The sequence below is a fragment of the Passer montanus genome, unplaced genomic scaffold (genome assembly GCF_014805655.1).
Source record: "Passer montanus isolate IOZ18808 unplaced genomic scaffold, ASM1480565v1 scaffold38, whole genome shotgun sequence".
In the NCBI taxonomy this organism is placed as follows: Eukaryota; Metazoa; Chordata; class Aves; order Passeriformes; family Passeridae; genus Passer; species Passer montanus.
The window spans coordinates 7,838,319-7,863,735 of record NW_024368596.1 but is presented as its reverse complement, the minus strand read 5'-3'; the positions used below and the strand labels follow the sequence as shown (position 1 = coordinate 7,863,735).

Below are 25,417 nucleotides of genomic sequence, written 5' to 3'. Positions count from 1 at the left end.
CGCGCGGCGCCGCCCGGCCCGCGGTGCCCGGAGGTGGCGGCCCGGCCCGGCCATGGCGTCCGACAGCGACACCGAGGAGTTCTACGATGCGCCCGAGGACGTGCATCCCGCGGGCTCCCCCGCGCCGTGAGTTCGCGCCGCCCTGCCCTGCCCTGCCCTGCCCTCCCTCCTCTCAGCGCGGCCCCGCCGTCGCTGGGCAGCTCCCGGGGGTGCGGGGGGAAGCGGGGTCCGAGCGGGGCCGCGGCCCCGCTGAGGGCTCGGGGTCCGCTCGGGGCGCGGGGGGTGCGGGGAGCCGAGCGGGGCTCGCCCGGCGCTGCTGCGGATGGAGGATGAGCTCATACCTGCCTGGCTGAGGCGGCAGCGGCGGTAGGGCTGGGAGGAGACGGGCGGAGATGGCATCGACAGAAGTCATCCCTGAAATGCGATAAAAGTAACAGATTTTCTGAGCAAGGAGAAGCGAGCGGGCTTCGTCAGCAACAGGCAGCTGTTGCTGCGTGAAGAACAACTTCTGGTGCGCTCTGTTTTTAGTGGTGCCTTTAATACTTTCATTGTTTTTAATGGGGATTGGACTAGATTATCTCCCGAGGTCCCTTCCCAGCCTAACAAATCTGTGATTCCATGTGGCTTTGATGCTTCTTGCCCTTGGCCAGTTGGTTCCAGGAGTGAAGATTTACCAGCGTTTTCCGAACTAGCTCCCAGTGCTGCTGCCTCAGAGCTGCCCTGACACCGGGTGGTTGGTGTCAGCCAAATGTGCTCCCTCCTGGTGTAAATCTCTTTCTGGTTGTGTGCTGGACAGGTTACGGCTTGTATCAGTTCTGGTTTTTGTGTAGCCTGGACCAGACCTCTTCAATATTTTACTTGGTAGGATGAGGTTTCACATGGCCTGTTTATAGAGTAATAGATATGGATTGTGGGATCCATGCATTTGAGGCTTTAATAATGGACTAAGGAGCTTGTTTTAAGCTGTCACTCAGTGGTCACTGGATGCCTACAAGAAAGGAAAGACTGGATCTTTTCTCCTCACCTTCAGATCCACAATTAAAGTTTTTCTGAACTTAGCTACTTAGCTGTAGCCTGTGAAAAGCACATCTTAGCACACAGTTCTGCAGGATGTGATAAGCCAGATTCACAGTGCTTGTACTGGAAATGAGGTTTTTCTCTAACTGCTTACCTTCTGCTAGGAATAATGATCAAACTCTTCTCTGAGTTGCATTAACTCAAAGTAAACAGCTGAAAACTAGAGACAGCAAAAAGTGTTCAATAAGTTAAAGGAGCTGGGACCTGTCAGGGTTGGGACAGGAGAGGGTGAAGGTGAGGGATTAGTGTGACTGGAGGCCACAGACAGGAAAGGGGAAGCAGGCTTTGGTAGAAGTGAGCTGTTAAATCTGCACAACCACCTTTTGTCTGATGCAGATCATGCCATGTGTCCTGGCTTTGCAGGTTTCCACCACCTGTACCTAAGCAGAACTTGGTAATATGATGTCACTCACTAGAAATTAAAGTGAAAGATGCTTTTAATTTCTTTAGTGCTCTTCTGTAACCTGTGTCAATGCATCCTTGACTCGAGTCAATAGAATTCTGTGAGCCTGAGTCAAGGAAGGAGGTGATGTCTGTGACCTTAGTTTGCAATACAGCTGCTGGTCTGTAATTCAGTCTGTTGGTGAATCTAACAATATGGACAGTATTTTCTCAAAATAAACTTTGAGATTTCATAAGAGCTAATTTCACATGTGCATTGGACACTTCTAGGAAGCAGGCTGGTATATTATTTTGCACGTGTAATGATGTTGGGTTGGGACCACAAAAAAAACCCCAAAAGCCTTCTTTTTGCAGGCAAGGCAACTGAAAACAAGTACATGTTTCCCTCTGCAGTTTCAGATATTTCCTCCTGCATTCAGTGTTCTGATGATCAGTAAAATCAGCTGGGAATCCTTTTTGGCAGCAGTAGTTTGCAGCAAAGCAGTGTAGATACATTTGCCCTCATTAAAAATGTGAGGTTTGTAGCTTCCTCCCTCCCTAGCCTTTGTTCTATGTGGGGAAGTTTAATAGCTGCTGATAGAGAAACTCTGAAAGTGGTGCCAAGTGTTCACGTCAGCTTGCTGCCTTCTTTGCTGTTTACTTGCTTTATTAATTGTCTGGTCTGTAAGAGTGGAGTTTCCAAGTTGGATGTAGGCTCCCAGTTCCCACTGTTAAATCATTAAATTACTGATGCTGGAGTCCCTCTCAAGGAAAGCACCATATTCTCATCCTCAACTACATCTGTAGCTGGTGCTTTTTAAGAACTAATTAGCAGAAATGACAGACCCTGATGCAAAGTGTTTCTTTCAGATTAGAATGGTCTGGGGTAGTGGTCCTGGGGTAGCTGTTCTGGGGTGATGACTTCTCTAAGATGAGGTGTGTTTGGAGATGTTCTGAGACTACTGTATCCCCTGTGGCAAGGCCTGTCTGCTTCCCTTCTGCTCTAGATCTTGCCTTTTTTTGTAATTCTGCTTTTGACATGTGGAGGGTGTCCATCTGTTGGATAACTGAGTCCAGAGTAAAAAGGGAGAGGTAGTGTGACCGAAGATGCTCCCGTTTAACCTTTGTCACTAGCTTTAAAAGCACAATAACCATGGACGAATTTAGGAAAAGATGCTGAAATGTAGAGGCCTGAACAGTCCCATGCAGGAGGATATCAGTTTTGAGAGGAGAGTGAAGTAAGGCACACTTGGTTAGATGCAGGCATGTGACAGACCCTCTATATTTTATTTATAGGAAAAGTGATCCACCCACTCTGAAATGAAAAACTGCCAAACCTTATAGTTTGGACTTCATATGCCTAACAGTAGAGGGGGGCAAGTTTGTTCCTAGTATGCTTGTATCCTAAAAATTGTTGTGAGAAACCAAACAAAAGAGATGGTGTGGGTAGTAGGAAATGTCCTCTGTTTTGTTTAAATTCTTGGCTTGTAGTAGTCCTGTACTTTAGAAGTTGCCTTGATGCTTTTCCTGAAGAATTTAGTGTTTCCCCATGTAGGAAGACAGGTAAGGTGAAGTGCCCCATTGACATGTGGGAGATGCTTACTACAACTTTTGTGTGTGTGAGTGTTTTAGCCAACGTGCAAAGCTGATCATGGCAGCAGATGGAGTGTGAAGTGTTGGTTGTGCTCAGTGCTGCAGATGCATTTCTGCACTCAGAGAGCTTCCCCAGGGCAGCCCAGACATGCATTGCAGCAGTGAATCCCTGCAGGTTTGAAGGTGTGCCTGCCATGGAGAGCTGCAGCAGCAGTAATTACAGCTTTAGGGCAGCCACAGGCTCGAGGGAACATCGTGTGCAGGACAGCGGTGAAGGCAGTTCTGGGCTGGCTGCTGAAGCTGTGTGTTCTGTACAGGGCACAGCTGCTCTGCACTGCAAACACCTTCCCATCTGCTCCCTGGCACCTGTTGTGTAACAATGCACATCCTCCCAGGAAGGCAGCACTGTCGGCTTGGGACTTGCCCAAGGCCAGTACTCACATTGTTTTTTGTTGGAAGGGCTGGATGGGCTTTTTTCTGTCGCAAAACTTAACAACAACATCTTGAAAATGTGAAGCCTGCTTCAAACAGGTGCTAGGCTGGAGCTACCTGGTAAGAATGATAGGAGCTTCCTGTGGTCTGGTCACTACCAGGATGAATTCGATAGTGGGATAAACAATTTAAAAAAAAGTTTCTTTGTGCATTTGTTTGACTTTCACACTAATCAGACATCTGTTTGTGCAAGTGAAATGGGATATTTCTTTGAATTGTGTTTAATCTTTGTAGATAACCTTGAAGCCTTCCTTTGTTAAACTGGTGTAAAAGTGGTGTCATGTAAGATAACGTAGAAGTTATGTGAAATGCAGTCTAGAAGATGTATTGCTGTCAGTTTATAAATCCCACTTTTTAGTAAACCTTCATACCAGATTAGTTTTTGCCTTATGTTTTCTGTGGCTTATGTCAGTTTTCATGTGCTGCCTGACCTTCCAATGCCAAATCAATATTTGATCTTTGGGTTGATCTTATGTAAATATTTTCAGATGCTTTTGCCACTGTATATGCTTTTTTTTTAAAATGCAAGGATTTCATATACTGCATCTAGAAAAATAAAGGGCTAAAAGTAAAGGGACACCGAGAAGGCTGTAAGTTCAGGTGGTTGGGAGGACAAGACCATTCCAGAGTTGTGTTGAAGTACAAAAGATTTCAGTTACCGAGCTGGCTGGCTTTGTGTAAATGTAGTAGCACATGAGCAGTGACTGCTCACGACTCTGGGAGCAATGCTGCTGACAGACACACAGCTCGAGTCCTCTCAGGCAAGCCACTGAGCTTACCTGGCTGTGTTACAAACGGATCTGAAAGTGGGGATTTTGCCAAACATTTGTGGAAGCTTTCCAGTATTTTAAAAGCATGTAAATTCCATGGTAAAGCTTCTCCTTAATTGTGTGTGAGAGTTACGTCAAGCTACCAGCACGATGTTATGTTCTACACCTGCGACTTCTGTAACCTTTATCACTCAAGCAAGCACCTTTTTCCCAAGGTAGCTGAGTAGCCTGAGCGTGGAAAGTAACATCTGGTTTTGTTTGAGTGAAGAATTTCTGCAAAACTAATTAGCTGCAGAAGTCTGAAACAGTGGCAGCGTCTTTTGAACCTCTGATTTTGTGTAACCAGCGTAGGAATGAGTTGCCTGTACCAGAAGTGAGGGGCTAATTAGGGAAGTGTCACAGTAGAAAACTGAAATATCTATTGCAGTTGAGGGATTTGTCTGATTTGGGTTGTTAAGCAGTGTCTTGTAAAATAGGACCCTGGCTGAAGCCTAGGCATTAATGTTGTAATTATAAATATATTTCATTGTTAAAGTCATGTCATGGACTTAATGAACTGTGACGCATTTCTGCTACTCCTAAGAAAATCCAGGAGTTGATAGTGGAACTGAAAATGTTTCAGTAACCAGAAATCCCACACAGGCTGTGGGCTTTCCCAGCAATGTGTTTTGTGATACAAAAAATGTTCTTGTTTTTCTGGTCAAAACATTAATTTTCTCCTTTTTTTGCACATTGGGGTTAGAACTTCTAGGAGGATTATACCTCAAAACAGTGTCACAGGTATTGCACACCTGAAGTTAATATTTGGACAGAAGCATCTCAGTGTAACATGTTAAATTAGTTGCAATGATAAAGTGTTTATGTTCCAATCCACTGTACTTTCTTGTTTACTTAGCTCTGCTGTATAAATGGGATCTTTGCTTTTTTGTGATTAAATGCTTCCAGATGGTGAAGAGAAAAACTGAAGTTCTTAAAAACCAAATGGAAATAGTTGTGGGTTTTTTCAGGAAGTATTGTTCCTTAAAATGATTTTGGAGGCAGGAGGGGCAAATGAGGCTGAGATCTCGATATTTGTCTGTATTGCTTGGTGCCAGGTGATACTTGGGGTTCAGGGTGTCCCTGATCTTGGTAGTCAGCTGGGATCTGTGTGCAGTCCACGCAGTTCCTTTGGTAGTAAGCTTTCAGGGAATTAATCTGCAACTTTGTCTGCTTGTGACTGACAAACTGATCCAATCATAGAACCATTCAGTGGAAGCAGCCTGGAAAAATCATCTGGTCCAACCTTTCCTTTATGTATCAGTGAGGTTCTGAGTAAGCAGTGTGACTCGATATTTAAATATCTTCCAGAATTATGAAAGTCTTGTAGAAGTTGTAAATTCGAGATATAAAAAGAGCTGACCATGTACTAATTGAATTGACTTGACAAGAAGTAATTATTTGATACCATTCCCCTAAGATAACTTGTTCCTTCATGTAATTAGTGTAACGAGAGGTGGTGTGTGAGTGGTTGCTAATGCTAAGTCACTGTTTCACCGTGTGTATTTTGGAAGGTAGTGAGCACCGGTTCCTTCCTGTTACAATGTATTTTGTCTCTATTTATACCAAATGTCCTGATTAGAAACAAGATCTTAGGTTTGCTACAGATTCTGAAGGGCAGAGTGCCTGTGATAGTGCCAACTCTATGGATCAGGGTTCAGGCATTTGATTTGCAGGGTACTGAAGTGTTTGTGCTTCTGCTTTCTGAGAGTTTTTCTTTCTTTAATGTCTACCCAATGCTAATTTTGAATTCTCTGTAGTGCAAAATGTTTTTAGTTTTGTACTTGGAATAACATCGTTTTATTAGAAAAGGGTGGTAGGTGATTTCTAGAAGATTCTGCTGACAAACTTTCAGAATTTGTAGAAGCTGTGGATCTGTGTGTGGTATAGAGTAGGGAACTTGTATAGAAGTGATGTGAAAAACATTCACTTTATTATCTAAATTATCTCATCTAAATTATCAAGTGTATGGTTCCTGCAACGGAAGGCTGTGTTATAGACTGTTTAAAACAAAGCTTACCCAAGTCTATCTTCTCTTTCTAACAGGTCACCAACAAAAGTTGGAACCCATGTAGTAAAGGTGAGTTTCTTCTTAAAATCAGTTAAGTGCTTGTTGGTGAACACAGGGCTGAGTATTTCCACTTGATGTGCTGCAGTACTCTTGACATTGGCACAGAGAGGAATTACAGACTTTCCTTGTAGGTAGCAATTGTGCTTGTCTTGAAATTCCAGCTTTCCTTTTATTTAGGGTATGTTATAGTGTATTGAAGTTTATTTTATTCTGAAATGTGTATGTGGAATTTAATTAAGCTGTATGTGATTAATGAACTGTGCTCTTTCAACTGATCTGTGAGTAGTAAGCAAGCCTCTGCAGCCACCTGGCTTTTGGTCCTGATTTATATGAAATGGTTGATTGTGCTCTCTTCTGTCTCCAAAATAAGAATAAGAAAAATCTTAATGTTTGTAGTTCAGAAGCCTCCCCTCTAGGTTATGTGAAGATAAACCACTATATTTAGCTTAATGAGACAGCGTTGCCACTTCCCACGCAGGTAATTGGTATTCTGTGCGTAGTGACAGCAAGGCTGAATCCAGCACACAGTGACTAGGTGAGGAGCTGGAACCTTGTGCAAATAACGCTCATTTCCTGCTCTCAGAAGGGCCAAAGGTGCTGCTCTACAACACTTCTGCCTAATGAAGATTTGTCTGCAAAGTGTTTGTAGGTTTGTCTGCAAAGTGTTGGGAAATCCTAGTGAAGCCAGTGTTTCTGAGCTGTCAGCAGTACTCTGCTCTGGATCAATAGCATTTTAACAGTGGCACCATATCTTGCTATGCTCTTAGGGAACAGGGCCTTATCCCCAATTTTGTGTTCTGTTTAATGTCCCTTTAATAATTAAGTGTTACATGTGTAAGCCTTTCAAGCAATGTTGTTTTATCATTCCCACTAAACTGTGTGCAATCAATGAACTTCAAAACTAACTTTAATGTCTTAATGAATTATTAACTATGAAGTTTTCTATGTTGCTATTCGATTTTTAAATTTTTGAAATATCTTCCTAAATCACTTGTTCAAAGCTAAATTTCTGAAAGTGGAGAAAGTAGTAGCTTCTTTGCCTAGTAGCATATCAGTTCAGTGAATGTGTGACTAATGGTATCGTTTGTCTTGGAATGGGTAAGAAATATTTCCTAAGTCCAAAGTTTAATAGGTGTGTGAGTTTAATGTCAACAGAATTGGAAATTAATATAATGGGCTTCTGTAGGCACTGATTACACTTAAGTATTTATGTCATCATACGTTTGAAGATAGACTTCAATAATAAAGCAAAGTAGAGCTTGCATTTAGATTAGAAATGCTTTGTGGCAGGAGGGAGTGGAGAGGGAGGAAGAATTTTTCTGTAATTGCAGCTGTCTTTGCACAATATGCCATTTCTTTAGGTCAGAACTCTCCAAGATGCATGTCTGCAAGAGTTTGGGGCAGGAAGGAGTTTCCTCCATCCTAACATAATGTTAGGATGGACTGGAGGTTCTTTTGGTTGTCTGAGAGTCTAGACAAAGTCCAAGGAGAAATTTCTTAAATATCTGTACTAGACAGTCACTCTAAATAAACAACCAGGGCCAAGTGATTGAAAATACCCTGTTCTAGTTGGCTCTGCTTTGAGGGCTACTGGATTTCTGCAGATCCCTTCCAATGTCAAGGATTCCATCAGGTTCCACTTTAAATATTGCTGATATATGTGCTTATGGACAATGTGATATTGTGGCTTTTCATTAGTTTCTACTATATGTGGCTGTTACACAGTTCTTGCATCCATTCCTAAAAGCTGATGAAGAAAAGATAAAATATTTTTATGTGGAATTTCCTTGCTGCAGATTATTACATGTGTTTATTTCTCTGAACTTCATGCTGCCTTCAGTTTGATTTTAGTTGAGGTTGCAGCCTCTGATGTATAACTGCCTATTTTGTTGCATAGTGTGCATGACTCTGAAATGCTGCTCATGTGTGCTGAGCATTACTGTTTAAACATCTGACAGCAGTGATGTGTGAAAATGTGTCAGATTGCTTGTCCTTTATGCTATTTAATTTGTTGGAGCTGTATTTTTGTTAGATCATCTTAGTGAAGAAGTTAGTAGCACTGTCTTATGACTTTTTCTTTTGTAGGATATGGACAATAAACTGCACAAAGCTGGAAATGAAACATTTGTGCGAGATATGAAACAAGATGATTCAAAAGAGGTTAGTTTAATATTGCTTTGAGCTTCCAGCATCACACAAAAAAATTAAATAATTCAACCATCAGTATTCTTCCTGAGACTACCATAGGTTAGAATTAGTTGTTAATGTTAGTAAGAATGTTCATCTAAAGGGTAAAAATCAAATTAAGCATTCTGAAATCGTATTTAGTATTAGCCAGTTTTGAATTATTTGTGTAATTTACAGGATCATATTTACCAGTACATGAGAACTCTGAAGAGTGAACAGCTTTTGTTTCCTAACTTTCTCTCCAAGTATATTAAAGAAGACTGGAAATTAGTTACTTTATCTTTTGAATATGTCCATTTCTGCACCAAGGTTCTGGTCTCCTTTTTAAACAAACTGCATTTTGTATATAAAACAACTCTTCAGTGGAAAAGTTTTTGTGGGTATTGTGCAGGCTGACGGGTTTGTGTACCCAGGACGTGCCTGCTGGTGACTGGTGGAATGTTTTGTTTTGTTTCTCTAGATTATTGACAGTATTATAGAAGAAAGCCAGAAGGCCCAACAACTAGAAGATGATTCTTTAGCTTCTAGAGGAAATGAATTGACTGTTCCAACTTCAGATGCAAATGCCTGGATTTCTGGAGCAGGTATCATTAGTGATATCCCAGAAGTACTAGCTGCTAAAATACCATTACCAGAAGACACTAGAGAACCAGAGGATCAGAGTGTGTGTAAGGACGCTGAACTGGAGTCTGGGAAGCTTTTGGTTAGTTCTGACCAACAGGAATCTCATAAACCAACAAAAGTAACAAATGCAACTGACCATAAAATGGATGAAACTGAAGCACAAGGAGAAACATCAAAAAAAGAGGACATAACAGACAAGAAAGAGGCAAATACTTTAGAAAAAGTGGCTTCAGATTTATCTACCAAAGACCTTTCTACAGCAGAAGAAATGCCCCCAGCAAAGCCCCCAAGGCAGCTGACTGTGGAGCCTGACATAGTTGCCAGCACAAAGAAACCTGTCCCAGCCCGGCCCCCGCCTCCCACAAATGTTCCTCCCCCGAGACCTCCCCCCCCTGCACGGCCAGCTCCACCTCCCCGGAAGAAGAAAAGCGAACTGGATTTTGAGGTGCAAAAACCTGTTTTAGAAGGCAAGTATTTTATTTCAGATGGGTTTACTTTCTACAGGGTTATTTTTTTTTGTGTTTTGAGTGAAGGATCATTCAGTCCTGTGATTTTAGTTTAGTTGATAGGTAAAAAATCCTTCAACAGTCTTAGCTTATTACAGTGAAGTAATACTCTTCTGCTTTACAAGTGTTCCTCATTCACAGACTTTCTTGTAAGGTAAGACTTCCTACTAATTAAAATAGCTCTAGCTATAACAAGGAGAAGTTGACTCATCAATAAATAAGCTAAAAAACAGTTACTTTAAATAAAATGTGTATGTGGTCTGTATTTGCATAGAAATGCATGTCAAGGTGTGGACTGAGTTCTTATGAAAATGAGTTGTCCTGGGTTACTAGGAAATTACTGTTAAGAAGAAGTTAATAAAGCTTAAGAGGCCTAGGTGTGAAGTCATGCCTGAACCTCCAACTGTATATTAAATACGTAATTATAAGTTCAATATGGTTACAGTTGATCATTAAAAAGTACCAAACTGGTCAGAAAGGGTGTAAGGCCTGTAACTGATCTTAGGATTTGATCCCTATGGCAAGTGTTATGCTCTTCTTTCTAATAAATCTCTTTTCAGTTTCTCGAGACAGCTTCACAGCTGGTGGTCTTTTAACTTCAAGTTCAGTGACAGAAGGTGTGCCCAAAGATTCTCAGCCTTCCTTGGATTTGGCCAGTGCAACTAGTGGAGACAAAATCGTCACTGCCCAGGTATTGGGAAGTGGTTGTGAGTTTGATGACTGGAACATTTTCGATTGCTTCAGTGTTATGGTAGAGAATTTAATCTATGTCTGCACAATTTCAGGAAAATGGGAAAGCAGCTGATGGCCAAACAACAAATGAAGTACTTGGACCACAAAGACCCAGGTCTAACTCTGGCAGAGAGCTCACAGATGAGGTATCTATGGCTGTGGTTTGTACCTGGAGCACCTTTGTGCTTGCTCTCCCTGTCTGTTAAATGAGTTGTCGTAGTCAGGTCACTCCTTGTTCTCTGAACTACTCCATGCTGTCACCAGGAATGCAGATAGGAGTGATGGCACAGCTGGCTTTGTCCACCTAAGAACTTTGTGTCCCCTGAGTCATGTGTGGCATTAGCCTGTGGAAGTGTGAGCTGTAACAGAGCTGAAATGCCATCAAGTTCGTATTGGTAGCTATGCAAACACCTCAGTGGATTTTCATGGGAGGGAACACCTGCAAACCTGGCATTTTGTTGTGTGTCTAAAAGGGGAAGGAGTCAGCAATAGGAAAATTATGTTCCTCATACTAAAAAATAGTTTCTTCAGTTAATAATTCCGCTAATCCTGATGATATTTGGCTTTTGTAAGTTTTCATTTGTGTCTATCACTGTACAGCTTTTTTTAACTGCTGCTGAACCAATGTAAGCGTTCATGAGACCCCAAATAAACCTTTTCCTTTGTGGTGCTAGTCAGCTCTAAATTCCTTTTCTCCCCATAGGTTTAGCCAAAGGAAACTTAACATAAGATACAGCAGCTGGAGTAGGAAAGGGGAAGACTGCAATGTCTTTTAATTACATAATATGTTTGATATTAGCATGAAAGGTGTCAGGCAGTGGTTGATGTCTCTATAGCTGCATTTTTGATTTATGAAATTGAAGCTTGTGATATGTAACTGTTCATCTTTGTCTAGTGGTTGAAAATGTTTGCACTAACATGCTAATTTAAACTTAGCCTTTGTAAAATAAATATAGTGAGCTACAGAATTTCCCATTAAGATAAATAATTTGTGAGTTTTGATGATTTCTGTTTTGCTCTAGGTTTTCAAGTTTAATTAAGTTCTCTTCATTTCATATCTTATTTTTTCCATAGGAGATTCTAGCCAGTGTAATGATAAAAAACCTTGATACAGGTGAAGAAATACCTCTGAGTTTGGCTGAAGAAAAGTTGCCAACAGGCATTAATCCCCTGACTTTGCATATCATGAGGAGAACTAAAGAATATGTCAGGTATGAATCGTGAGAGCTTTCAGCTCATAAGATGCTGTTGCTCTCACAGTTTTTGCATAAATGGAACTGCTCTCATGCAGGTAAAAAGAGCCCCAATCCATCTGCCTGACTAATCTGAGCTAATTCCCAGTTCTCAATGAACAAGGCTCATTATTGATTTCTCTCAAGTTAACTAAAAGTTGCTGATCTTGCTGGAACTTGACAAGCAAGTACATCTGAAAATCCACTGATCTCCAGTTAGCCTTTGATGCACTAAATGTCATTTCTATGCTGAATTAAACACGTTTTACGTTCAAGTACTGAATGTTATTCATGCCACCACCTCCTGTAGTTTTTTCAGTTTCATAGGAGACTGTTTCTCTGAAAACCTGTTGTCATTAGTGCAACGTTTGAGGTTTGCCTGTTCTTGATAGAGCTTTAGATGCTTCTAATATGTAAAATGGATTCTTTTTGCAATCTTTGATAGAAAAAGACATGTGCTTAGTGATCAGAATATCATATCAGTCTAGCTGTTCTTTTCAAAGGCTCAGATGAATTTATACATCAGACAACTTCTAGGTTTTTTGCATTGGTGTATTATTAAGAAATTCACTTTTCTAGAACTCTATTGTGAAAAGACTTCTATTTCAGGATTAACAACTATTAATTTATTTGATCTCTGGAAAGGAAGATCTAAGAACAAATGTTACCAGTTCCTAGTAATTTAACGTATTTTGTCTGCTCTTGGCTTTCAAAGTGTTGCTATAAGCTTAAGTTGGAGATTTGTGGCAGGGAATAATATATCTTTGGCACCTGCAGAGTATATACAGCTTTAGTATCAAGATGCCTAAGAATTGAAAGATCTGTTTATTATGTGATTAAAATAATGTCCATGTTTTTCCAGTGTGTTACATAGAGGAATAAAAATGGATCCTAAAATGCAGAGCTGACTTTACTAATGTTTCACTCAATTTAGATTCATTACGATATCCCATTGAACAGTCACTTTGTATTTCCTAGTAATGATGCAGCACAGTCTGATGATGAAGACAAAATGCAGACACAGCAAACTGACACCGATGGAGGGAGGTTAAAGCAGAAAACGTAAGATGCTGTTTTGTTTGTTCCTTTCCCTAGAAAGAAAAAACAGACTTAATTTTCCTAAGCTGAAGCTTCCCTTCTAATTACTGAACAAGTTGCCTTTAAAGTAATCACTTTACAAGTGATACCTGATTTTAGATAAGCCTGTAGCTCTGTGGTTGAACTGAAGATTGCATAACTGCTGTCAAATTTACTGCTTATTTTAAGAAGCAGTAATGAAAAAGATAAGGCTGCATTACAAGTCAAAATTACTGATTCATAGTGGCCAAAAAAGGACAATTTTCCATTATTATGTGTTGAAAAAGTACCCTTGCTTTTAAGGACTCAACTGAAGAAGTTCCTTGGCAAATCTGTGAAGAAAGCAAAGCACCTTGCTGAAGAATATGGCGAACGTGCTGTTAATAAGGTTAAGAGCGTTCGAGATGAAGGTAAGTGACAATCCCTTTTTTTTTTTTAATAGGATAGTCTGTTTATCCTTGTGCTTTTAGGAATCAAAGCTGGCAGAGTAGCATACACTGCTCTGTTCTACCACTGTTCTACAGTTGGTGATACAATTTTTTTAGAGTTGTACCTTGTAGCTTGGTAGGCATTTTGAGACAACCAGGTTACAAGGATAAATTCTTGTAAAGTTTTAGTTGAGAGACCTTTTCAACTAAACCAGCTTAATGCTCTGATTTTTTTGTTGTGCTGTCAGAAAGGTTTTGATATCAAAATGTAAATGTTTTTGGAAAGTTATTCCAGCAAAGGTAGATGTGGGGATTACCTTCATTACTTTAGTAATTCAGATTGTTTTCTGCCAACCAGTATCACAATTAGAATGCTCATATAGCTTGAGCTCCTGTTAGATTTCCCAACTACAGTTGAATTCTCCCCTTCTTGTTTCATCAGTGTGTTTTTCAGACAGACTTCTAGTGCTGCAGCAAGCTGGTGTAACCACAGGCTGAGATAAGTGCCATGGAAATGCTGCACTTCAGTGTCTTCTGCTGCCACTGGCTGTTGGCCACAGCTCTTTTGCAATTATTGTATTTCATGGGCAAATCACCAGGCCATTGCAGTGTATTCAGAGAGAAAAAAACAGTAGACTCAATTTCAGCACACATCAAACTGACAGAAATCACTTAGTGCAGGATCTGCTGAATGCAAGACAGGTGCCAAGAAAGGGGCAGAACAAAAATTGATAGCAGTTCTTATTTTCTGTGTTCAGGGTTTGGATTTTCTGTAGCCTAAAATTAATGCAGATGTATTTTTAGAATTTAATGCAATACTGTTCTTATTTTGCTGTAAGATCTTTAAATTGCCTATAGAAATGGTCTAATTCAATACTAATCCACTGCCCAAGAGGTTACTAACATGTTAAATGGGTGCTGCAATATGTAATACTGAACTTGTGTTCCTCTAAGTCTTTCACACAGATCAAGATGATCCCTCTTCCAGTGATGATGAAGGGATGCCCTATACAAGACCAGTTAAGTTCAAAGCAGCACATGGCTTCAAGGGACCTTATGATTTTGAACAGATTAAAGTTGTTCAGGATCTCAGTGGAGAGCATATGGTAGGTCTCAAATTCCATCTGTGGTTTTGCTCAATATGTTCAGCCTGAGATTCAACTTCTCATTTTCGTTACTTGCTGACCTCCAAAAATGACTGTCAGGTTTATTCTCTGTGGAAAAACTTCATTCTGGAAAATAATAGCCTGGCAAAGAAAAAAAAATTGTCTGGTTTGACCAGATCTTCAGGGGATAAAAAGCATGTAGATTCCTAGGCATCAGGGATTCTCCAGAGATCTCCTTTGAAGAGTTGTGGTGTCAAGTGGTATTCGGTATTTTTAGTTCCTGCAGTTATAACTTCAGGCTGAAATAGGGTGTTTTCCTCTATCAGAACTGAGCACAGAGCAGCAAGCTTGACCTGCTCAGCAGTAAATAAATTACTCTATTAGACAGATGAACACAATATTGAACAGAAATACTTAATAGGTTTTGGAGGCAAAAGTTGGGACAGGTTAATGGAGCATGTGGTTCAGAATGATAAGGTGGAGAGAAACCAGGATAGGGTATTGCAGAGATGCCTGTGGAGAAGCAGGCAGAAAAGCTACTTATTCATCACTGTTTGAAGTGTACATGCTTCCCAATGGAGTCTGGAATACATTCTAGTATTCCTGATTTCCCAAACTTCTGCTGACAGCAGCTGTCTGACATTGGCAGCAATCTTTCATCTCTAAGTGTTGGGCTGAGGGTAATGACCTACAGCAGGCAGTGACCAGAGATTCCAAGCTTGTCATCCGCAACTGAACTTTCCATTCTTGCTGGTAATCTGTGTTAGTTTCCATCATGCCAATGTTTGACTTCTTAAACCTAGGAAATTCCTCTAGACTGGTGGAGCATGGTGGAGTGAAATGCCTAGTAGCTCTTTATTCAGTAGCAGGAGGAAATGGGATACTGCTTGTGTAGCAATGTCTTATTGACTAGTAACTCCTTAGACTTTGCAGTGGAGAAAGAACTGTTATCATCAGAGGCTTTGCAAATCCCTCATGCCAGTGATGAATATAACCAATATATGGACTCCCCATTTTGGTTGCCAGTTGGTGAAACCAATCACAGTTTCTACTTAAAGCATGCAAACCTCAAGTGCAGCTACAAGTACTTGTCAGTTCCACAAAACAAACAGGGGGTTCTGGGTCCCTCAGACAACTGTATGAGTCTTATGTGGAATTCCTCTAAGTCCTCTCTTGCAGTCATCTGCCCTGTGGGCTTTTTCTTTCAAACTGTTTTTGCACATATGTTGCACAATCCACCAGTCTTAACAATTACTTATCAGCATTTTGATCTGCAGTTTATTTTACTTGTGGTATCTTGTGTACGTCTAAAATCTTGTCAGTTGACGTTGAAAGTCTTTTTGGTACACAGAAAAGCACTTTTTGTGATTTAAACAATCATGTCTTTATTTTGACAGGGTGCTGTTTGGACAATGAAATTTTCTCACTGTGGTCGATTACTGGCATCTGCAGGGCAGGACAATGTAGTCAGGATATGGGTTTTGAAGAATGCCTTTGACTATTTCAATAACATGCGCATGAAGTACAACACAGAAGGTACCTCCTGAGCATGGAGCTCTGCAGCAGTAGAAATTCTGGGTATTTGGGAACTTGATGCTGACCATGGTGTTTGTCTGTGTTCCAGGCCGTGTCTCCCCTTCTCCCTCTCAGGAGAGCCTGAATTCTTCCAAGTCTGATACTGATGCAGGGGTAGGTACACAAGGCGTTGGGAGGGGAAGAGATGGTCTGGTTTGTAATGCCAGACCTTCATTGTTGCTTTATCCAAACTCACATGAAGGAGTTCTTGGCTTGTGTCTTTTTGTCAAACTGTCATATCAATAGATGTCTTCAATCAAATATATTAATTCCACGTACAAGCAAGGAAGCCCATCACTGAATTTAAAGCATTACAAAATCTGCATAGTTGTGCTGTGGCCTCCTGCCAGAGGAGATTGCTGAGTGAATTGCTAAGGGGAAAACCCCACATCATTGAATTTCCTGTCTTAGTGTTTTATCTCTGGCCATTACTTGTGGTTAACATCTGACTTGTTTTTTCTGAGGAAGGCCAAAGTGAGCAATAAGATTCTCAGAAGCATAATGATACCTGACATACTTAAATTTTTCACATCTGTATAGGAAAAAAAATGAACATGACTGAAAAGTATTCACTCTTACTTGTAGAGTTTCCAGATACTGTAGTAAACCTCCTTCATTGTTGCTTTATCCAAACTCACATGAAGGAGTTCTTGGCTTGTGTCTTTTTGTCAAACTGTCATATCAATAGATGTCTTCAATCAAATATATTAATTCCACGTACAAGCAAGGAAGCCCATCACTGAATTTAAAGCATTACAAAATCTGCATAGTTGTGCTGTGGCCTCCTGCCAGAGGAGATTGCTGAGTGAATTGCTAAGGGGAAAACCCCACATCATTGAATTTCCTGTCTTAGTGTTTTATCTCTGGCCATTACTTGTGGTTAACATCTGACTTGTTTTTTCTGAGGAAGGCCAAAGTGAGCAATAAGATTCTCAGAAGCATAATGATACCTGACATACTTAAATTTTTCACATCTGTATAGGAAAAAAATGAACATGACTGAAAAGTATTCACTCTTACTTGTAGAGTTTCCAGATACTGTAGTAAACCTTACCATTAAAATGAATGTATTTAAGGTGGGTTTTTTTCTATTTTTGGCTTCCAGTAAGTATAAGAAACAGATGACAAAATCAGGGTTTAAGTGAAGATCTTGGCAGTAGCATTATTTAGTGTGTTGTTTTGGCAGAGGGGGAAGCAGGGAGGCCAGCAATTGCTCTTTAACTCATGTAAATGAGTGAGCTTGCTAAGCCACACACCAGAGATGCTGGTTAGAGTAGCTGGGTTTTGTTGGGTTTGGGTTAGTTTTTTTTCCTGGAGAGGTTTTGTATAGGAACTTCTAGGGCTTTTTAAAATTATTATTTTACACCTGTTAATTCTGAACGGGTCTCTTACTAGGAAGTTGTCATTCATGATATGCATTAGAAACTTGGAAAGCTGAACTCTCAGTTTATATTCTGAAGTGGAATGCAGTTTTTAAGGTTGATATACTTTGTTCCAAAAGCTTATCGTCAGGTGTTTGCTTAAATTGCTGTCAGACTCATCCCACTGAATAAGAGAAAAATGAAATGAAAAATGAAAAATCTAGAAGTTCTTAATTTTGCACTTCCAGGATGATGTTTCACAGCCCATTGTACTTGACATTTACTTTGATTGTTAATTAGTGCAATATTGTTTGTTCAGATTGTTATTGTCCTTATACTTTTTTAAGCAGTAAGTGCCTCATGGTAAATTTTTCCAGCTAATATTTGGTAATATTTCTATACATTTCTCTGATAGATTTGCAGTGGAGTTGATGAAGACCCAGATGATAAAAATGCCCCGTTTCGTCAGCGACCATTTTGCAAGTACAAAGGCCACACAGCAGATCTTCTTGATCTTTCCTGGTCTAAAGTAAGGCACCTTAATACAGCTACACAGTTCTTCTGTGTTTTCCTTGTTTTCTGTTGTCAGTTGCTACTGGAACCATGCATTTAAACAATATGAAATAATCATTGAAGTTAAGAGAAGTTTTGTCCAGGCAACATTTATTCTAGCTGAAATAGTTGGAATAAAGGGAGCAACCTTCTTGTGTTTGTGTAATTAAGAATGGTCTTAAAAAAGACTAAACAAATCAGTAACAATTACAGTTCTATACTCAATAATGAAGTTAAATTATTTAGAGTGGGAGGATTTTCCAGTGAGCTGTGTGGTTTCTGTGCTTTTCCTGTCTTCAGTGTCCTTTGCTTTTTGTGCAAATTGTACTTGTTCTGAAGTTGCTGAACACATACATTTATTTTAAAATTTAAAAAGTTACCATGTTTCACATCAGACTTACTCAGATAATTCTCCACATGGGAATGCAGTTGTACTTTTAGGAGCACAGTCTGGTTGAAGCATCTCAGGCATCTCTGAAGCCTGTCGTGCCATTTCTTCTCTGAATACTTTAACTACATTCCAAGTATTCATTTTCACTGAGATTGTTCCAGAAAATTTTCTGTTACCAAGGGTCAGTGTACAGCTCTTAAGGAAAGCACTGATCAGTAATGGTAATTTGGGTAAACCTTTTTATCTGAAAATATAAAATGTTGAATTTCATGGTAGCATAGCCTTGGTAAGGCTCTACCAGTCAAATTGCTTCTGTTTTTCCACTTACTTTCATGTCTGTTAATAAGTGTGGAATTCATAAAATGTTGAATTTCATGGTAGCATAGCCTTGGTAAGGCTCTACCAGTCAATTCCTTTTGTATTTCCAGTTATTTTCATGTCTGTTAATCTGTGGAATTTTCTTGTTTCACAGAATTACTTCTTGCTTTCTTCTTCTATGGATAAAACTGTCAGATTATGGCACATATCAAGAAGAGAATGTCTTTGCTGTTTCCAGCATATAGACTTTGTCACTGCGATAGCTTTCCATCCAAGGGTAAGTGTGACTGCCCTCTTACTTCTAGAGGTAGAATTTAAAAAAGTACAACATTCCGCTCCCTTTTCTTTTTAATTAAAAAATAACATTATTTAATAATAGAGTTTGTGCACTTCAAAAAAATGCTTCATGGTGTGACTGCCCTCTTACTTCTAGAGGTAGAATTTAAAAGTACAACATTCCACTCCCTTTTTTTTTTTTAATTAAAAAATAAAATTATTTAATAATAGAATTTGTGCACTTCAAAAAAATGCTTCATTGATAATATTCCAGGACTTTGTGTTCATCTTCACTGAACTTCACCAGGACTGTCCATGGGGTTTAATCATGTGTACAGTGAAGTGGAAAGTGAATTGTCTGTTGGCTGTACCATCACAGTTTAGTGTAGAGTAACTTTGTGAAAAGTTGGAATTTCCAGTGTGGGATATTGTATTTAAATATTTGTGGGGAAAAAAATCATAGTGGAAAGTGAATTGTCTGTTGGCTGTACCATCAGAGCTGGTGTAGTGTAGAGTAACTTTGTGGAAAGTTTGAATTTCTAGTGAGGGATATTGTGTTTAAATATATGTGGGGAAAAAAATCATAAGATTGAACAGATTGTCCAGAGATCACAGAATCCTTGAGAATTTTTAAAACTTGACAGAATATAGTCTACTACAGCCTGTCCTTGCTACAAGCAGGGGAGGTGGATTAGAAGCCTCCAGAGATTAATTTCAACTTACTTTTTATAATTTTTTAAAAATACTGTAATCAAGCTTCCTAATATTAATAAAACTCAAGTGGAAGAACAGTGTTTGTCAGTGTTTCCTAAACATACAGAACTAGTAGATGTTTGGGAAACCATGAAAGGAGCTTCCAGCTCCTGGCAGGGTGAGTGTTGAGAGGGTAGAAACTACCTGTGCTAACAGTGAGCAGTTTTCTTACCTGAGGTATAACTGCAAGTGTGTAATCTTGTCAAAAATCTGTAAGAATTTGAATTCCATTTGCCACAAATTTCTTACACATTATAATCAGTTCATCTGAGGGTTCTTATTAGGAAATTCTGTAGAGGAGCTGTTTGGAGCTGGGGTGGGAAGGTTTTAAGGAAAGCAGAAACTTAGTCATAGCACAAGTGGGGATTAAACTTTGTGTGTGTTCTCAGGATGACAGGTACTTCCTAAGTGGCTCATTGGATGGAAAACTCCGACTCTGGAACATTCCTGACAAAAAAGTGGCATTATGGAATGAAGTAGATGGGCAGACAAAATTGATCACAGCTGCCAACTTCTGTCAGAATGGCAAATATGCAGTCATAGGCACCTATGATGGAAGATGCATCTTTTATGACACAGAGGTAAAAAAAACTTTGAGGCTGTGGGTATTTTATGTTAAATGACAAACAGATTTAGAAGTCATGGTTATTTAAACAGCAAGAAACAAACCTGTTAGAGCTTGAAGCAAACAAATGTTTTTGCAGAATTTTTTCATTTTGGGACACATTTTGATATCTTTTCAGCACTTGAAGTATCACACACAAATACACGTGCGTTCTACCAGAGGTCGAAATAGAGTTGGAAGAAAAATTACTGGCATTGAACCTTTACCAGGAGAAAATAAGGTACTTTCTGTATATCTAATATATTTATATCTATAGATATGTTTATATCTAATGCTTAGTAAGTCTTTTAACACTACTGAAATGAGCCTTACTCTTTGCTGATTCAGGCTAATACAATACTAAGTAGTAGTAAAACAGAATATATATTCTTTTAATGATGTTATGCTCTGATTAATGTGCAGGTGAAAAAATGGTTGCAGATGGCTAATTGTTTCCATGCCTAAATTTATTTATTTCTTTTCTAGATACTAGTGACATCAAATGATTCCAGAATCAGGTTGTATGACCTAAGAGATCTGTCTTTATCTATGAAGTACAAAGGTTATGTCAACAGCAGCAGCCAAATCAAAGCCAGCTTTAGGTAAGACAGTTTTGTAACAATGGAGTTGATGGATTTGGGAAATGCTGTGGTTGAAGTACAGAGGGTTTTGTTTAAATAATCTACATTGGCATGAAACGGAACTTCTGAAATGCCACTTGGCTTGGAATGCAAAGGTAAAAAAAGACTCTGGTGAAGAGTGATGAGCTGGGAGCTCCTGTGGGTGAGTGAATGCGTTTGCATCCTGTGGACAGTGAGATGTGTGTCCATTACTGGTGCTGTGAGGGCAGGAGCTGTGCTGCAGCTGAGGTTGGAAAGGACCTGGGGAGATCATCTTGCTCAGTTCCCCTGCTCCAGATAAATTTCCCAGATAAAGTCACCTCTACTTACTGTGTTGTAGCCCAGTTAGTATCAGAGTTTAGAGAAGCAGTGCTGGTGTAATGCATGCTTTATCAGCTAAAAAAAAAATGTTTTTCCTTCTTTGAATCTTTAGCCATGATTTTACCTACATTGTAAGTGGTTCAGAAGATAAATATGTCTACATTTGGAGTACATACCATGACCTGAGCAAGTTTACATCTGTAAGAAGAGATCGAAATGACTTCTGGGAAGGCATTAAAGGTAAAAAACAGCTTCTGATCTTAGTTTTATCAAAGGTCATATGATTTGAAAATTGGAATATTTTATTTGCTATGCATTTAGTGTGAACAAATTCTTAGCAGGATGCATGGTAATTGGTGGTCTGTCAGGAATCCTTGTTCGCAGGAGACTCTTTGGGATGGCAAGAGACAAAGTAGCTTGGTTTGTCCAGCTTCAGTAAAACATTTTGAATTAATGTAATGTTTTGCTGACTGATTTTAGAAATCAAAATAATTGTCAACCCATAATCCTTTATGGAAAAGTGACTTTGAAAACAAATGCAAGCTTTCTCTTTCACAGGAGGCTAAAACCAAAAATGGGTGGGGAAAAAAGCAGCTCTTTTATTTGCTCCACATACACACTGTTTTTGGAAAATGTGGGCCATATTTATATCAAATATGTTTTGGACCTCTTGCCAGTTAGTTTTGGGCACTTAGAGCACCTTCTGAAATCCCTAAGATTATAGAACAATGACAGTTCCTTGATTTCTGAGTTTATCTGATGCCCCTAGCACTGAGCTTCTTGTATATTTTTTGGAAGTTCTGCCTGCTATTTTTGTAAAATGAACAAATTCTTGAAACAAGGTAATCAAAATTGGATTGTCTTTCTGAAGCGCACAATGCAGTCGTCACCTCTGCAATCTTTGCTCCAAATCCTGGTTTGATGGTGTCACTGGAAACTTCTGAAAAGCAAGAAGCTGAAAGTAAGGGAGAAGATTGTGAGATATCAGACACCATACCCTCTGGTAGGTGTTTAAGGTGAACTCTGCTTGGTACCATGGTATGAGCAGGAAAATGTTATGAATACTTTCCATCTGGGTGGGGGTTTCTTGAGAAGAAAAGTCCATTCAGTGGCATGGGTATATATTCCAAGTTAGCATTCCACCTTGAACATTTTGGCAGCTGTTGCATCCTTAAAAGCTGAGGGAGGATGTGAAATGAGGGGTACAGTTGCCATCCTAAGTGTTCCTTTTACATTGGAGCTGTTAGGAGGTAGAGCTGCACCAACCATTAATGAAAGGGTTTCTTTCCTAGAAATGCAGATGTTTCTTGAACATCTGCATTTGGCTAGAAATCAGAAATATGATAAAGGAAGGAGGGTATCACAGTGATGTCATATATTTTAATGAGAGTGTGATTTTTATATATATTTTAAGGAACTAACAGTTTATTCTCTTTCCTGTTAAGGAGCTCTGAAGACAGATCACACAGAAGTGCTTTTATCAGCTGATTTTACTGGAGCAATTAAAGTCTTCATTAACAAAAAGAAATATGTATCTTAGTTGGTTTGCAACTGACAGCATAATGCTATGGTACTGTGGGATTTAAATTCCATAAATAATGCAGGCAAAAGCAAAGTATCTAATATAATAATGTTACAGGCTGATTTATTTTTAAATCTTTATTTTAAGGCTACTCAAATATTGGATCCTTGGATAGGCAGTGTGCCTATTAACACCTGGGCTTGTAGGATAGAGAGGAGTGTGTAAGAATAATCCTGCCAAACATTAGACTCTAAACTTTCTACAAACAGTTGTTTGCTATGTCATTGTGAACCTGCACAGGTTTCTGCACAAAATGGTGTTTGCACATGTGTGTGCCTTTTGGATCCATGCACGAATTGGAACCTGTTTCAAAAGCATTTTAGTGGTGCTTGTGGCCACTAGATGTCAGGAGCTGGGGTGGGAAAGGAGGGCTGGGAAAATGCTGAATAATGTAGTCTGATCTTTGCACAAAATTCCATTTGAAAAAGATCTTGAATTTGTAGTAGCTAATATTCAGAGTTTTAAGTTATGCAAGTTTTTGATGGGTCAGCAACCATGTGTAAATGTTTTTATAAATTTCTCAACTTCAGGACGTGAAAATTTTTTTGTTGTCTTTTAATTGTTGTGGACTTTAGATTCCTTTCTTATATATAATTTTTTGCACACTGGAGCACAATACTCGTGTAAAAAATTCTCTCATTCCGTGTTCACGGGCACCAGGATATATTCACCTTCCAGATAAAATTAAGCTGCATTAGAAAGTTCTTATATTTTACAACTATGTAAAATAAACTGTTTACATTTTTTAAGCATTGTAGCTTAAAGTTTTAAGTTCTTCTTGTTTGTTTAGTGCCACTGAATTTTGAAAGTCTTTGTAAATATTCATATAAAACACCTATGAAGTAACTTTCTGGGCATCATAACCCATGAAATGTTATTGATGGTCAAATGTTTCAGAGAACAAATGTATCATTAAACTTGGTCACACACTTGGAAATTGTTGCTTCTTTTTTGTTTTGTTTTGTTAATTTGTCTTTTGTCTAAAGTAGTTTTAACCTGTGTCTGAGAGCAGCGATCCTGCTAGCACTTGTTACCTTCTGAGTTCTACTTTTCCTGATCTTGTCACACCTTTACTTCTGAAAGAATGGGGAATCAAGTACTGCAACTGGATATTAAGTAGAATTAAGAGTAATTATATGATAGTTTTGCATGAGGAAAAGAGGAAAACTTCAAAAGTGTGCAGAGAATTCTCTCCTTCCCATTAGTGGAAGAATGAAGACATGGAAAGGCATGTAGTGACTCTCACCATTTAATTATTTTCTACTCAGATGAATTTGGCTATGACTTTGCAAAGAATTGTCTTGGACAAGAAAAGCAAGGGGTTTATTATCAGTCAAAACAGATACAAGAATGGTACACACATTATATAAAATTATCTTCAGTTAATGCAGTGGGTGAATTTGACTCAGAGTTGAAAATATCTGCAGGGATGAAACAAACTAAACCCGCTCAGGGTTCTTTTGTTACTTTGAGCTCCACTGAATTTACAGAATTGAGGAGGTGGCACAAGAAGACATTTGGTTTGTGGCTCAAAAAATCAATTTCTAAAATATATGCAATATCTGTGTAGAAGACTGTAACTGACTGGGATTTCTGTGAGCTGTTCCCAGACACTTCTAGGGTTTGTTATATATGTTCTACATATTTATTGACTCATACAAGTTAAGAAGCTGCTTTATGCAGTACAATGCCATCACTTTGCTTACAGGTACCTTAATTCCAGGGTCTTGGCACACTGTGGCTTTCCTTTGTCTGGAACTAAAAGTCCAAACTGGAGGAGGAGGCACATGGGCTTAGCATTGGGGTTTTGTGTATGTTATTTTTTTGTGTGTGTGCTGCTCTTCCTTTCCTCCTTTTCCCATATTATAGTTGAAATAGTAAATGCAAAAATTAGGGATGAGTAATGGGAGAAGGGAACTCTTATTAGCTGCTAAGAAATACACAGAAGAGGATGGGTCAAACCCAGCTTTGAGTGACTGAATTCCTGGCTGCTGTCAACATGCAGTGTTGGAGGTACACGTGGGGCTGAGGGACTTTGGGAGGGGTTCCTGCAACATGAATGGCCTGCACTTTGGCAGGTTTTACATGTTCTGTGCAAAGTCTCCTCTGTAACCTCTTAATGATCTGAATAATTTTTTGTTTGTTTGTTTTTTCCAGTATGACTACTTTGGAGATATAAGTTGAACTTAATTAGTTTTGCATATTAGCTGCCAGAAACTATTAAGATGTTTGTGTGTGGACTGTTAAGTACTCAGGTGCTCATTTAAAAAGGGTTATTGTTTTCATTATTCAGGCAGTAAACAAAGCTGATCTTGAGGAAGATTGACTTCCATTTATCTTGATATTTTGCACTCACAGTTCTGGTGTTCCTCTGCACTGATCTAGTATTCTCAATGCTTTTTCCCCAGCTGAACTGTTCTGCTCCGTTTTGATGGTTCAGAAATCAGAGCCTCTTTCCTTCTCCTTCCAAAAGTTGTGTGGGTTGAGTGCTGTTCAGTCTGAGTGGTGCTGTGTCCTGTCTGGTCTCAGCCACTGCTGGATCTGGGGACTTCTCTGGTACTTTATGTGCTGCCTTCTGCTTTTGTCCACAGCCTCCAAGTTCCCCTTGCAGGTAAATGTCAGATTCTCTGCTGAGCCTGTTGGGTTCAGTCAAGTGCCTTCACTGTCTGCAGGTCAGGGTGTGCCCCTGCACTGCAGTGATGCTCCTGGCTGGAGCACAAGCACAGCATGCATGGAGATCTGTTGAATTAAA

At 39.4% G+C, this 25,417-nt stretch overlaps 1 protein-coding gene across 1 annotated transcript; it reads left to right on the top strand.

Annotated features, from left to right (window-relative positions):
• Positions 1–23,602, top strand: WDR44 (WD repeat domain 44). Its single transcript, XM_039717550.1, has 20 exons — positions 1–126; positions 6,396–6,429; positions 8,506–8,580; positions 9,068–9,698; positions 10,298–10,428; positions 10,523–10,615; positions 11,544–11,680; positions 12,680–12,763; positions 13,082–13,188; positions 14,161–14,312; positions 15,710–15,848; positions 15,937–16,001; positions 17,664–17,777; positions 18,664–18,786; positions 19,928–20,119; positions 20,282–20,383; positions 20,629–20,744; positions 21,196–21,323; positions 21,955–22,086; positions 22,529–23,602. The coding sequence occupies exons 1-20, from the start codon at positions 53–55 to the stop codon at positions 22,621–22,623; spliced, it is 2,724 nt and encodes a 907-aa protein (XP_039573484.1). The 5' UTR covers positions 1–52; the 3' UTR covers positions 22,624–23,602.
• The last annotated feature ends 1,815 nt before the right edge of the window (positions 23,603–25,417 follow it).